At 32.4% G+C, this 15,923-nt stretch overlaps 1 protein-coding gene across 1 annotated transcript in view; it reads left to right on the top strand.

Annotated features, from left to right (window-relative positions):
* LOC117174564 (ceramide glucosyltransferase) overlaps positions 1-12,804 on the top strand; it is a 39,095-nt gene extending 26,291 nt beyond the window's left edge. The window contains exon 2 of the mRNA XM_033363784.1: positions 10,213-12,804. Coding sequence (XP_033219675.1) covers positions 10,213-10,327 — 115 coding nt within the window. The 3' untranslated portion in view covers positions 10,328-12,804. The remainder of the gene's footprint in view (positions 1-10,212) is intronic.
* The last annotated feature ends 3,119 nt before the right edge of the window (positions 12,805-15,923 follow it).

A 15,923-nucleotide genomic window follows, 5' to 3' on the forward strand; every position in this document is an offset into this window, starting at 1 on the left:
TGATTTACAAAAAAAGTTCTATGGTTCAAAAAAAAATTTTGTTCAATAGAAAAAAGAGGTTGGTAATGTAGGAATTCCACTGTGTCGCATGCCCTTAAGGGATATATTTATACTATCTTTCGTGTTTACAGTTTATCTTTCTTTTTATCGTAATTAAATTGATTTATAGACCTACTTCAGTCTATTTTCTGCCTGCTATAACGTGTCCTTTTTTCTTCGAAGGAACGATGCAAATGGTTACGCTTACGTTTAAGACCTACATTCAATTCCCTTTTCAACATTCAGCAAAAATCAGCCATCATGACCTCGACCCATCTATCCTGATATCGTTGTTCCATCACTTTTATTTTTTGATGAAAACGTTCCCCTTGTTCTTAACTGAAATCACCAACATTTTCTGGAAACTTATTCAGATGGGAATCTAGAAAGTGAAGTTTTAAATTCATCAAGCAGCCTAACTTTTTGTAGTTTCTTATCATTTTCGCAACAATATTCTTGTAGTCTGGACTTTTCTTGTTACCGAGGAAATTTGCGTTTACTGCTTTAAAACTTTCCCAAGCGTCCATTTCAATTTTCGTCATGTGGCTCACGAAATTAGTATCTCTTGTCAATATTCGAATCTGTGGTCCATCAAAGACTCCTTCTTTCAGTTTAGCGTCTGAAACATTAGGGAATTTAAGGGATATATACTTACAGAATTGTCCATCTTTGTCTAACGCCTTGACAAATTGCTTCATGAGCCCAAGCTTTATGTGGAGGGGTGGTAGTAAAATTTTTTTTGGATCAACGAGGCTTTGGTGATGATATTATGAGAACCAGGTTTGAATGAATCTCTTAAAGGCCAATGTTTTTTGCTGTAATGATTGGCTCGATCTCTGCTATTCCACAGGTATATAATGCATGGCTCTCGTGAAACCCGATTGTTGGCCTAATATTATTGTTATGATTTTGAGATCACCACATATTTGCCATTTGTGATTCGTTTAATTAACTTTTTCAAGAAGCATTTTAACATTATTATATTCTTCTTTGATGACCGTTGAGTGACCTATAGGGATAGGAGCGTAAGTATTCGTGTTATGCAGTAAAACAACCTAAATGCTGCGTTTTGACGAATCAATGAAAAGTCGCCATTCTTCGTCTCTGTACACATTTTTCTTCATGTGGTTCATTAGTCCGTTAACGTCAGTGCAGTACACTAAAGACGTCTCTTCGTCTTTAACGAACAACTTTCTGAATTCTTTATCCCTGTCGCGATAGAATGAAACTTTTGTCTTTGGCTCTAGAAGATTTTTTCTTTTTAGTAATGAAGCGGCAAATTCAGCGCCGTCTTTCGGTAATTCAAGATCTCTAATAAAATCATTCAGTTCTAGTTGCGACACTAATATTGGAACCTTCAATTTCATTTTATGCACGCCATATTCGTCATATTTTTCGTCATTTTCATCGGAATCATCAGAACTATTTTCTGTTCGATCACTGGTTTCACTACCGTCTCCATGACGTGGACATTCAACTTCCATTCTATCATCTTCTAAAGCGCTAAAATCAGTCTGGCGTGCATTTTTATTGATTTCAATTGCTCTTGTGACTGTGCACACATAAATGTACGAAATGTCATTTTTATTTTTGGCGTTGAACCCTTTGACGGAATTCATGCAAAAATAGCAGTCCTTCGCAATAACGGGTTTTTTTTCCATGTGGTTGGTGTAGAGTACTTGCGGTACTTTTCGTTGTTTGAATTTTTTAGACGATACAACATAAGTCTGCAGGAATTGCAAATGACGTGAGGAACCCATTTTGTTTCTTGGTGCAGCAATTTACGGTCAAAACACTTTTCGTAAAGACTTTTCACTTCTTCGTCGATTGATTTTCGCAAAATGCTCACTTCATATTTACTGCAAATGTAACACAATGAATCTGAGCTATTCTTACAGGCATGCGATTGAGAAATGCTCGCGGTTTTTTCCTTGTAGCATGAGACTCTACACCAACCAAGTGATCCATTGATGAAGAGCTACGGTTGCGTGATGACGACGTCGGAGAGCCCGCTTTCCCACCCTGAACAGACGCCGATACTGGGGGTTTTCCCTGTATCGTAATAAACTTTTTACCTGTGTCTGCCATGACGGCATGAACGCCATTTACCCAGGGACTCAGCCAATGTGGATCCGATGTTACAGACACAGGCGAAGAATGCTAGCAGCAAGCGGTTACGAATCACCAGACATTTACTGCTATTAATGTCAAAATATGAAAGTACGCAAGAACAGGGTTGCCAGTGTAATCGGTTAGGATAGGTCAGGTTTTGTTAGGTTATGATAGGTTAAACCTCTATGTAGGTTAAGCCGAAGCTGAATGAAACAATATCGCAAACACAACGGGACAACACAATCAGTTTAATTGTGTTTCGTGAGGTTAGGTTAGGCTAGGTTAGATTTATTTCTAGGTTAGGCTCGAGTTAACCCATTCGATGTAGCACACATTTGCTACTGGGAAAATATGCTTCCAGAGCTTTCCGTGTAGTTCAATAAATTTCTGTTAATTCAGGTTAGGTGATTTTTGATATCGAATTTAAATTCAGCGCTCCAAAATCCATAGGAATACGTGTGTCTTGTTACCAGATCCGCACACTTTTTTTTTGTGTGGCTGTGTAATCATACTTTTTTTTCAAATTACTCTTTTTTTTATTTTTCATGGAAATTGAACGTGGGAATTTTTTTCTCCGTTTGACTGTTTTCAGATGATTAAAAGTTTGATTTGTTTCTCTTTTCAATTTCAATATAAAAGAAAAAAGTATGTAGTTTATGGACTCCGGAATTTAAAAAAATTTTGCCCAGGGGTATAAAAAAATTTATTAAATTCTTTATTATTTCAAAAGTCTCAAATTGGACACTTTTTACACATATTAAAAGTGACCGTGGCAGTTTTGATAATCGGAAATTTAATTTGAAATTTCTTTATATTTCTTGTGTAATATGTTTTTAAATTTTTGCTCCGAAAATCGTAAACGGTTTTTATTTTATATTAAAATTGATACGCGGGCAGCTTTTGTAATATTGGACACTTCCGACGATCCCAAATTTACTGTAAAATTTTAATTTACAACCCTTCCAATATATCTTTCGATATATTGGATCAGATGAATCTTTGCCGACGATTGCATTTGATTTCATACGATTGTTTCTTTCTTGCAAGCTAAATGTGATTTTAATAGCGACATGTCACTAATTTCGATGAAAACTCCCTGAAAGTCCACTGATTGCTGTCTCACAGTTACACTATATAACATCAGAAGCGGCGCAGCCAGCTTGGCCGTTTACACATTATTAAGAATTTAATTGTAAGTCAGTATAGAACCCTTTTTATGCCATTTATACGTTATGAAATATTGTATTACCTCACTAGTAGGGTTAGGCACGTCTTTGCGAGGAGATCAATGTTTGCCTGACAAGTTGTAAAACCCTGGTCGACCATGGTTTTTCAAGTCGTCCTGCGAACATTGAGCTCCACCTGAAGAGACGTTTGTCACACTGAGAATAATGTAAGATATTTTATTCAAAATCAGCATTTTATGAGACATATATTCAAGGGTAATTTATACGAAATTCCATCGCTTTTTTTCTCTTGATTTTTTTCAGACTGAATCTACACCTGCGTCTTAGTGAGAAGAGAGAATTTTATGTCTGAAAAACGAAATCTTACGTTTTTTTTCAAAGCGCCGCAACATATGAAAAACGTCAAGAGAATAAAATTATTTTGGTAAAAAAGTTCTAAAAACTGTCTCTTGACAGTTTCTTCTATCTCGCGTTATTTTCGATATTTTTGCGAAAATATTGATAAAATATTTGATGATTAATTGTTTTTTCAACAGTTTTTTGGAGTCTAATGAAGATTTTATACAGAAATATTTTTAGGCTTAAAGTTTACATTATTATGTATCAGAGTGGACGGGGAAGTGTTTTAGGAAGGTATTTCGGATAAACGGATGACTGAGATGCTTTACAAAAAGAAAGTAGATATGCTTCATCCATCGTCAGGGGGAGGGGGGGGGGTTCTAACGCCAAAAATCCCTCCCTTGGCTACACTTTGGCACCTGCCAAAGGTGACCCATTTCGACCTGAATTTACAGGTGAATTTCCAGAGTTCAGTTTTTTGTGAATAGCTCGTTTCGGGGCAGGTGCTAACTCGCGATCTATTATAATTAGGATAATGTTCTTTTATTGAGATTATAGGTATTTCCGTCTAATTTAATTCATCTACTGAGCATTTTTAGGTCTGGCCATCAGGATCCTAGTTACAGAGAAACAAAACAAAAAAAATTGAAAAAAATTGGGTTTTTTTGAAAGGCCGTAACTCCTAAACTATTAGTGATAGAAGAACGTTCTGTTTTATTTTTACGCGGAATTGTATCTACTTTAATTTATGTAAGAACACTTTTACATCTCAAATGCACTGGAAAGCACCAATCCAGTGGAATGTGATATTTTGCATCTTTTCTAACAAAAATTCCCGTCTTCCGGGACGAAATCCTGTTCACTAAAACCGTAATAGAATTTAGAGATTCCTACTGACCTCCGCAGGGTCTTTCAAAAGTCCGGGAGTCACCTGAAATCTGAGTGTCCAGCCCCTCGATAAATGATAGTAAATGATAGACACTTTACCCAAAATATAACGATAATCAGTAATAAGGCTTTTGTCTGTGTTGAGGCGAATGTGGCACTGCGTTAGGGATTGAGAAGGTACTTCGTAAAAAATGTTGACACGTGAAATGCATGGTGGCTTGCTTACACCAGCAACAGGTATGAACGGGTGGTCCAATTTTTTTTTCGAAATTGGATGCATAGCGCCATGAAGTTTAACATTTAATATTGTTAAATGAAAGGTGAAACAATCGACAACTGTAAGGTGATTGTGAATTCTCTTTTGTGACAGTTCCTTCGGCTTTAAAGAACACATCTTCATCACGTATCTCGTGCTTCTGTTTGAACCGCAAACTTTAATATTATGCTGAACTGTATTGAATTAAATTTATGTATAATATATTAATTTCTGTACCTCGATCCAAGACGGCTTATTCAGATATTGAAAAATAAAATACGAAATTTATTTTTCATGATTACTTTAATATTTGTTCTTATTTGGCACTAATCTTTATTCTCTACTACCCTGAAAAATGTATCATTTCAATAACTATTGATATTAAATATTAAAATTCATAATGTGCATTGTTATTAAAACAGACGTACTTTCATTGTCTTGTTTTTATAATTTAAAAAAGTGCATGTCCTACCAAAAATAGTCAGAAGTCAATTTTTAGATCTTTTTGAGGTGAAAATGTTGGTTATTCTACATTTTATTTTACCCACTGCAGTTTTTCAAAAGTTTAATTTGTTTATTTTTAATTATATTTTTCACGATTACAGGAAAAACTATGCATCCTATCAAAAAAAGGTTTGCATACAATTTTTAGATATAATTTAGACGAGCAATGTTCACAAATTATTTTTCATGTTATTTCATACGATTAAAACAAAAACTATGCGTAATGTCAAAAAATGATTTAAAATGAATCTATATCTATATATCTTTTTTTATTTTTTACTATTAAACAAAAAACTACGCGTCCTATCAAACAATAATTCAGAATAAATTTTTAGAACTTTTTCGGTTGAACAAATTGTTGGTTATGTATTTTTTTCGTATCTTGCCTAAATTAACCACACATTTGAATTTGACATTTTTAATAACATTTGTTATGATCAAAGCGAAAAATATGCATCTTATAAAAAAGTTTTCCCTAGAAAATTTGATCATCTTTTTCAGAGGAATAATTAAGCTTCTTAATATTTTTTCATATCCTATAGCTTTGCTAGAAAATGGAACTTTTTATTTTTTTAGAAGCATTTTCTATGAATAAAGCCAGAACCGTTCTTCAAAAATGTTTTGTTATTGAACTCGTCCTATCTTTTTAGGCCTTAAAACATCTAGCTCTCTTTACAATGTGCTATAGAGTACAAATGAACAATTACATTTTAAATATCACCCCCATAAGTCTGTTTTACAGAATTATAAACAAATCCATTAAGTGAAAAATTGGGTTTTGTGAGTTTTCAGGGCTGATTACGATTTTTTTGCGGTTTTTTATACAAATAATTGTTAATACATAAAATGCTACTTTATACTGATAATTGTATGTCTAGATTAATTGTTTCAACAATTCATTATTGTTTATAGAAATTTTCTCTTAGAATAGAGTTAGAAAGTCGCGGGCTTTTCCGAATTTTTCAACGTGTTTTCAACTTTTGCGGTTTTTCCTATCAGTTTTGATTTTTTGACCGATTATCAATTACAGTGAATTAATAATTAATTAAAGTTAAAAAACATAATTGCTTAAACAATTTATTATTGTTTTTAATAATAATCTCTTTGAATGATGCTATAATGTTGCGGTTTTTTCTGAACAGTTAGCATTTTTATTCACTCTTCGCGTAGGGTTATTTAACCATTAATACAATCTAAATAACATAATTCTATAAACACATTATTATTTATAGCCATCTTTCCTTAGAGTAATGTTAGACATTTTTCTCAAACTTATAGGAATTCTTTCATTTCTTAGCTGTGAACAAATAATAAATGTCCATTGAGCAGAATCATTTTGTAAATAGTATTCCATTTTTTTTTGACACAATGTAGTATTTCTATTATTTTTTCTAATAGTTTATAAATATTTCTTTAAACAAAAAGGTTCTCAACAACTACTTTGCAATTATTTCAAGGAAAGGCTACATTTAATATGATCCATATAGAAAAATTAGAAAAATGTTTCAAATACCTGGTTCTATTTCAGAAAAATATATCTACAAAAAATATATTGTTTGCGAAATGATTCTCGCTGATATTTATTTATCATTTGTTTATAACTATAAAGCCAAATCAAATTTAATTTTTTTTTAATAAACCGCAACTATGGCATTACTATAAGAGAAGATAGTCGTAAACAATATTAAATTATTTAAACCATTTGTTTTTGGTTAACTTGCGAAAATTAATGTTTTTAAAAAGGTAAAATGGACACTCTATCAGAATGACGTTTCACATAAGTCAGAGAAAAATTTCACGCCTGTATTATTGACAATTGCCCATGTATTTCCTCGAAACCAGATAAGTTTTTCTAATCACACATTTTTGCCTCAATTGAGCAACAGCTCAGTTCAGAAGTGGACTTTAGTTTTATCTTTCAATGGTTTTGTTGATTTCAGTTATCACAGGCTATCACCTGTACACATTTTTTTCACCTATCCTGAAATTTTTCACCTATTTCACCTATTTTGGGTATTTTGCTCCAACCCTGGAAGTTTTCTTCTATTCTCATTTTCTACTTTAGAGTTCTGTGAATAAGTCACTTGATACTTTTTTCTAACCCTTTATGTTCCATATCTTTACTAAAATATTTGTTAAAAGACGGTTCAGATAGTATTTTCGTAAAATAATAATTTCCATACCGCCCTGACAAATATTTACTTAAATTTTGTCCCAGAAAGTATATTTTTCAGGACAATCAAAATAAAATTTGTAACTTATAATTCAATTGGTTTAATAAGCGAGATAGAGAAAAGGTTGAACAAACTACTTTTACGTCTCTTAAAAAAGAATTAATAACGTAGAAAAAAATTTGAGTAAAGAACAATATGGTAAGTTAAATATCTGCACTAGTTAAGAAAATAGTACGATAGTTTAATGAAAATTTTCGTCAACTTTTGGTATTAATCTACGTTTTTTTATCAACCCGTAAAAATACGTGTCGCTAAATTTCCTTCAAAATGATTCGGATTATATAATACAACTATATATGAGAGGTGCGTATTAAAGCATAGTTTTGCCTGAAACAAATTGTTAATTAACTAAATAAATAATATGTAGATGTAGCTTGGTTATTTATAGCTTATTTGTTTTAATTTATCCAAATGAAATACAAATCTCAAATAACTAACTTCAAATTACATACATTAGCTATTTATATTGCATATTTATTTTTTGTCCACTCATGGTCACCATGGGCATTGCATGAATAAGCAAAGAAATAAACCATTACAAATTACACTTTTTTTCTATATTATTCTTATATATTTTTCGTTTAATATTGTTTTTATTTGAAAAGGTGTCTACTTTCCTTGATTTTATTTACTATTTAAACAATTTAAGGCGCTATAGTGAGCACTCTTTCAGGCATTGCAATTTTTTATGTTAGTGATTGTTTTATTTCAAAAATCTATCTAATCTTGAAGGCGTTATATTGAACGCTTAACCTAAAAAAGGTTGTTAACTAAAAAAAATTTTAATGTGTGTGTGTGTTTTTGAAGGCTTCAATTTAGAAATTGGAATTACTTGAATAATTTTGTGAATCTCGCGAAATAACCTTACTTTTTTTTCAAGGATTTGAGGGAACACCTTATAACAATATATAGGGGAGACCGGGGCGGAATGGTACAGTTATTATTTTATATAAAATGCTCCCTATCTGTTGTGAAATACTAAAATGTAAATTGTTATTTAAATATTATAAGCCTTTATGTTTTAATTTTTTAGAGAATTAACTGCGTTAAAACAAATAATTGCAAATAAAAAATACAAATTAAAGAAGGGTGCTTTTGTCCCTTCTTTTCGCACGCCTAGGGTAAAACAGGACACGCATTTGGGTGCGACGGGGTACATTAATTATTTGTTATTTTTTATTCTCAAAATTAATGTTTTGTGTCATTTTTTGGGAGTAATGTTACTTATATCGACTAATTTTGTAAAAGGAGTTTAATGTAGATAATTATTTTTATTAGCCATAAGTATGAAATATGATAATGAAAAGATTTCCAAAATTTGTAATTTATGAAATTCGTAGAAATTAAATATTTTTTTGAAAGTAAATTATTTCAATTAAAATCAAAGCTTCATAAATGTGTGTACTAAAAATAAAATTATAAAAATAAATTTGTCAATGTCTCATGAAATAACCTAAACAAAACCTGAACAATCGTACCAAGTTACACTTATATTCTAAAATATATAGGCCTCGATCTTTAAATTTTCAACTTTTCAGCATTTATCGGGTTTCTTAGAAATCTATGAGTTAACAGTATGCAACATTTTCTTAATACGATGCGAAGATAGAACAAGCTTATAAGTACGTGTAACTTGGTAGTCTATTTACTAATGGCGGGAAGATCGATGGAGAGATAGGGGTATAAACGAGAGTAGGAAGGTTATCGGTAGGGCAGGAGCTATTGCCAAAAGTAAAAATGTAACAAATAAAGCTAAAATTGCAATATGTAATTCTATACTTGAACCCACTGTGCTGTACGGTAGTAACACCTGAACCTGCTAAGGAAAGGATAAGAGTAAAATTAACGCAGTCGGCATGCAATACTTAGGCAATGTGTGCGGTAAGACGATAATGGACAAAGTCAGTAGCTGAAACAAGTATATCTAGGTTAAGTAAATGGTAGCGTACCCAGAGGCAGACCGAGGAAAAAAAAGTGGGGACGTGTGAATTAGACCCTAAAACGAAAATACATGAAAAGCCTCAAAAACACAAGAGCCTGCATGAGGAAATTTATAATATCGAGCTTTTTGGAAATATGTTTCATACACTTAAATAAAGTATAATCCACGTTGTTATAAAAACCATAATAATGTATAAACAGAGTATTCCGTTTCGCCCTAGTATGTGCCTTTAGCCCGAAATCGTACTTTTCATTTATATTTAAGTATTAAACGCTTATCTTCAAAAATTCATAAAACGGTCATCAAATTAAAATTCAATAATTAATCTTCACAATATGTGTTATACGATAAAGAATATAGTGGAAAAATTTCACCAATTGTTTTCTATTTAATATTACCTTAAAATAAAAGAATGCGTCTCCTAACATTTCAACATTACTGTGTTATTTAATATTTTTTTCTTTTTTGCCAACTGGCGTATCAGTTCTTCTACCTATTACTGAAAATAACATTTCTGAAAACCATTAATTGATGAGAAAATCGGCTGTTCGTCTCCCCTTGGTTCGTTTATATATCTGAATCTATATTTTTAGGATAGCATGATAGCATTATACTTTTCGATGGACACATTAAAATTATCTTAAAATTATCAGAAATTTTAAATATCAAGTTATCTTGAATTTGAATTTAATTCTTGATTTCTTTTTCCAGGCCATATCTGTTCCTGCAGGCAGTATTAGATCCACTGATTCAGTGGAGGTCTCGAGTCTACAAGTTAAGATGGGGAGGAGTAGCTGAGGAAGTCAAGGCTAAAATCAAATACTGAGGGGCACAGTGCGACTTCAGTCGATTCACCGGTACTTAAGTGCATGCATAGAGACTCTTATATGTATGTATGTACATGTATATAAATGATACATATTACACAATATGTATATATGAAACGTATGCCAACATACCATATTTCGTATCATGTATAATAGTATACGTTTAAAGAATCTGGAGTATTAGGTGTAATACGAAATATTTCCAAGAAGCATACTATATTCAAATTCACAGTATGCTCGAAGCCAGTCCAATGAACCGAGAACTATCTTACCTATAATAGGTAGTATCATTAGCAATTAAGGGAATCTTCATATTTTATTTATTTCCGAAGTTCTTTCTTACCGAATCTTGCTGCTGTCAGCCGAATAGAGCAAGAAAAGAAAGATAAGCGAAATCGATTTTTGTTTCAATCAAATGTGTGTTCATTTCATTTAAGGACGAGAGATATAATTGTATAGAAAAACCTTATGACGAGCACAAAAACTGTCTGAGAGAAAGAATAAACGAAAGAAGGAAAACTCAGTGCTCAAAACAGTCAAATTCATTGTAACCTAGTTTTAGTTAGGCATTTGGATAGGTCAATGTTAGGTAAAGAAAGTAGGTTTGAATGACTTCGTCGACTGGATGCAAAGGAGCAAAAAAAACAATTCGTCCCTTGCGTGAAGGCGAAGGCAAACGATATCTAGTTTCAATTAAGTTTTATGTCCTCCAATAAAGTTTCTAAAATGTGATATGGCTTTGTACAGGATTTATAAAAACTAGCTTTATTATAGATATCTTTGCACGAGACCAAACATTTTATAGAAGGAATTTTTTATTGGGTAGCTCATTTTTACCTTGCAAAATTGCATGAAAAGGTTTGTGCCAAGGGATAAAATTAATCGATCAAAGATTTTTTTTTCGCACACAGGACGAATTCTTTTTGTCGGTTGGCGAGCGAAAACCCTCTGTCTGTGACAATGAAATATCACTTCGGATGTACCTCATTTCTAAGTAGAATTAGGAATAGGCGCTTAGGCAAGTAAAGTTTGAACCCCAAAATGGGTGAACTTGATTGATAGCTAAATTGATTAGTAGTTAAACAGATGCTCGCGTATATGATGATTTTAAAGTGGCGAAAACGCATATCATTCCTATTTCCTACACGAGGGCTGGTTTTACGACAATTTGAACGTAACGAGGCCGGTACTTTGCCTCGGCTACAAAGCGAAAGTAGTAAGTAGAAATGACGTTCTATCTTGAAAATGAGAGCAAACGGAGAGAGATATAGTCTTCAGATTTAAAAATTGATTTTAAAAAGACTGCTGCAAACTGAATGCTCAGTATTAAAAAGGCAACGTTGGGCATAGTCAAAATTAGTACAAAATTATTTAATAAAAGTTTTGAACTAAAGTGTTAAGAGGAAGGAAATTTTCAGCGTCCTTAACCTTCAAAAACGCATAAAATTTTATTTGTGAAATTTATTTTAATTCTTGAACCAGCTCTCGTGCAGATTTCTTGGCAGTGTTGGGCGAATATAGGCGATAATCAATTGAGAGGAAATGTCCTTATTCTCAGTGAGTACGATTTGGAATGAACAAGTGGGAAAAAATTAGTGAGTGAAAATATAAAGAGTTGAGTAAAATAATTTTGGAATACCAAAGATAAAATTTAATCTTGCCATAAGTAGGAATACTTTTGTCTTGTTTTGCAGTTATAGATTATGATGTTTCAATGCAAAATCTACGCGACCTACAAGTGATTCGATCTTCCGCTTCGAGTTAACTTTTTTCAAAGCATCTTAGGTACATACATATATACCTTTTCGGACAACACTTAACCGTGGTCTCGACCTCTAATTCTTATTGTAACGCGCGACAGCCTCGGCTTTTTCCTACCATTGTGATTTAAGAACATCCCTTCGTGCGCAAACGGGACCTTTCAAAAGTGGCTTCCTCTTCTTGACTTTATAATGGCAACATTCGCGACACCTCGCTTTTTACAAGTGTCCTTAAAAGTTGGTACCATCCTTGTAGCCTGAGTGTTTTATATCAGACGCCCGTACGCTTTTCCAAATAAAGATTCATGCGCCCTTGATCGATTGCCTGAGGCGGAAGAGGCGCTTTCACACTCCACGAAAAACGCAATCTGACGATCTACTCTGGGGAATGCAAAAACTTACGTTTAGTCATATTAATATTTTCGAAATATTTCTGAGCCTAAAATACCTATAATTTAGGACTGCAATTTTTGTAAGAACGCATACGAACAAAAAAGAAAAGCTTAAAAGATGTAGAAGGTGCAATTTTAGTTTATGCTTCTTGATTTATTACGTAAGTTTTAATTTTTCGAAATTTAGTATTGTTAATTAGGAACTCATCGATATTGAAGGACTCTGAAATGAAGAATGAGAGTGAGGATAGAGGCGTATACGAGTTTATGAAAGGAAGGGTGAAACATTGTTCGAAATGATTAAACTTTTTTATACCAGTTTTATTATTGTATTGTGTCACTGTCATGTCCCACGTATCATTTCCATTAAAAGGTTTTGTGATAATTTCGATTCAGCAAAATGATCCTTGTTTACAAATAAAATACGCTTTTCTATTTTTTTAGTTTCTGGCTTTTTTTTATTATTTCTCCTGCTTTTTCAGTTCTTTGAACAGCGAAAAAATATTGGTGACCAGATTTTGTGCGAGGATCAGCATGATAAGGAAATAAATTATACATTATTTACCTTCTCTGAATTTACAGAATTTCTAAGTCAAAGGTGACTGATTCGCAATCAATTTTGACTGCTTAAAGTCTTAAACCAATGCTGCTTCGATGACTGGCAAATCAGTCAAAGCTGATTGCTCACTTGAGTCAATTTTTTGGTTGATTAATTCAGTCATTTTAAGCGACCTCATCAATAACTTTTATTGACTAATTCATTTATTTGTCGTGATTAATTTAATAAATTTTATTGAAAGAATGAGTCATTTTAACTGTTGAAGTCAGTGCGTTCTACTGTATCAAGTAAGTGTTGAAATATCCCAAAAATGTTTGAACTAAAATAAGATTATTATTATTAAAATATTATTCGTTAAAATTGTTTTCTCCTTGTATAAAATGAGTAATTTGTCTGAACCTTAGGATACAACAGAAGAATCAGTCAATATTTTTGACTGCAAATCAGCAATTTCAGGTGAATAATCGATTCAGTCGGCCTATTTTTCATTCAAAGCATGCTTGCTTAATTGATGTGATAATATGTTGAGTAATTTAAAATTATACTGAAGAATTGCGCACATTTTGAAAAGTATATTTAAATTGAAATATAGTACTGTTATCAAATTGTGAAAATTAAACAATTCGTCAATGACCACTGTTTTCAGAAAAAGTATTCATAAAAATTCCTCAATTATACAAGAAAACAGGAAGTTTTTTATATTAAACGTAGTTATAGACTCTCCAATATGTTTGCCTAATAACTTGCCTTTGATAAATTGTTCTCTTTAAAATCTTGATTGATTCGACGAACTTTGTGGTGAAAATAATTCACTTGATAAAAAATGTGCAGGGTTGTTGCAATCTAGCTGTGCTGGTGGAAACCAAAATAAAAATGACTTATATTCGATTACACGGCATATGTGCGCTCAAAAAGAGGTTAAGTGCTACAAAATAAATAGAACAATGAAAAAGATACATTTTCAACGATGAAAAAAACTTTAAATTTTCATTCTCTCTTTTTCTGCTAACGGAATTCAGCAAATCTAGAGATTGGAATAGTTCCAAAGAGCGAATACCGCGGTTTGGGCAATAGAATCGATGAAAATGAAGGGAATGTCCTTGAATCAAGAATATCGGAAGTGTCCTGATTGAATTACCTACAAAGTTTTCCTGTATACAAAAAGACTCACATTTCTTTCCCTATAACAGAAATCTTAATAGATGATGAAGCTCCTTTTTCGCTTAGCTGGTCATGAGGTATTCCCGGAAGAAAAGAAATGAAGGAGGAAAGAATTTTCTATTTGTACAAAACCCGTAAATTCCGAATTTAATCGACTATGTCTTTCACGCAAGAATACCGCTTGAGTAATGTTACACATTTTTTCCTTAAATGAGATAGTCGAAGTGCTCTTTTCTTTGGAGATGATTTAGATTTCGAAAAAAAAGATTACTTCTGTAGTTATAAGTGCATTGTAAACACACATTATACGCGCCCTTCGGTAACTTACGGCTTATTTCATTCCATCAATTGAGCGAGCAGATATTTTATTCTTTTTGCTGCAATGCACCCTTATTTATACTCGGGAACCATATTTAGATATCCGACTCGATTTTAAGTTTTGTATTAGCTTTAACGACTCCTATTAGTCTCTTAAAGACTCATTGCACTGTAAACAGTAAACGATATCCGGTTACTTTTTTTCTTTTTAAAGCCCTAGATAAACCTGCTATATTCGTCACTCAAACTGTCCTCGCTTAAAAATCTTTAAATCTTGTGAGTTTAAAGCCAGGGAATATTTTTGAGATCGAAAATATGGGGAAAATTTTTATGATCTCAATATAATATATACCAATGGTATGCTTAAATTTGCAATTCAAATTCTAAGTAAAATCATTGTAAATTGAGTTAAATTCTGGTGAAATCAATGTTTCGAGGCGTGGGAAATTTCAAAAATAAAAGGATTGAAATTTACTCCCTTTCAAGTATGGATATAAAATGATAAATAATAACCTTGGATGCTTTGAAATAAATGACCGCAGGCATGCTGGAAAATGTTCCGAAATTCTTTGAAGCCGGAAAATAAGGTGAGTTTTCTTTAACACGAATTTTGAATTTATAGTCGCAACTTGATAAATTAGATCATTTGTAATTGATAGTGTTTAAAATTTAACCATTTCTATTAGCAACTGTATAGATTGAGGTAATTCCTTTCATATTTAACCGTATTGAATAATTGAATTTGCCGTGATTGGAAAATTCAATATTGTCGGTTGCAAAATCAAATCTTTTAATACTGTACAATTTAGATTCAATGTCTTTTAATACCTAAACTATTATAAATTTATCACGTTTCGAAATGAATAGATTAACAGTATGATTAAAATTTCAAGAGTTAGGCGATCTAAAATGAAAAGTATTTCAATATGTACAATATTTGTGATTAAAGTATTAAAAACTGTCTGATAAAAAACTTTAATTGTTCAAAATAATGCAGTTTCCAATTGAAAGCCCTAATAGTTTAATTACAGTGGAACCTCGCTTATCGCAGCCCGCTTTATCCGAGTTCGCGATTATCCGAGGATGAAACAAAAACATTTGACCCGTCTTATCCGAGCTATAGCGCAAGAGAAGTTCGTATTATTCGAGCCTTATGCATTATGCATACGTATGAACTTGTCTTAACCAACCAGAGCAGGTCTTCTCAAACCTCTGCTCTGATTGGTTAATAATATAAATGCTCTTACGTTAAGAACTATGTGGATCACTCTTAAGGTGGCTTGGGCGTTTGGTGCCGTACAAAGTGGGGGGCACTGTGGGGGCTATCTATCATGCGATCAGTCTTTATTTGAATTTTATTGATATACGCATATTATAATGTCATCTTAATAAAAAAGTAGAAAAC

This window comes from Belonocnema kinseyi, chromosome 6, assembly GCF_010883055.1.
Source record: "Belonocnema kinseyi isolate 2016_QV_RU_SX_M_011 chromosome 6, B_treatae_v1, whole genome shotgun sequence".
NCBI lineage: Eukaryota > Metazoa > Arthropoda > Insecta > Hymenoptera > Cynipidae > Belonocnema > Belonocnema kinseyi.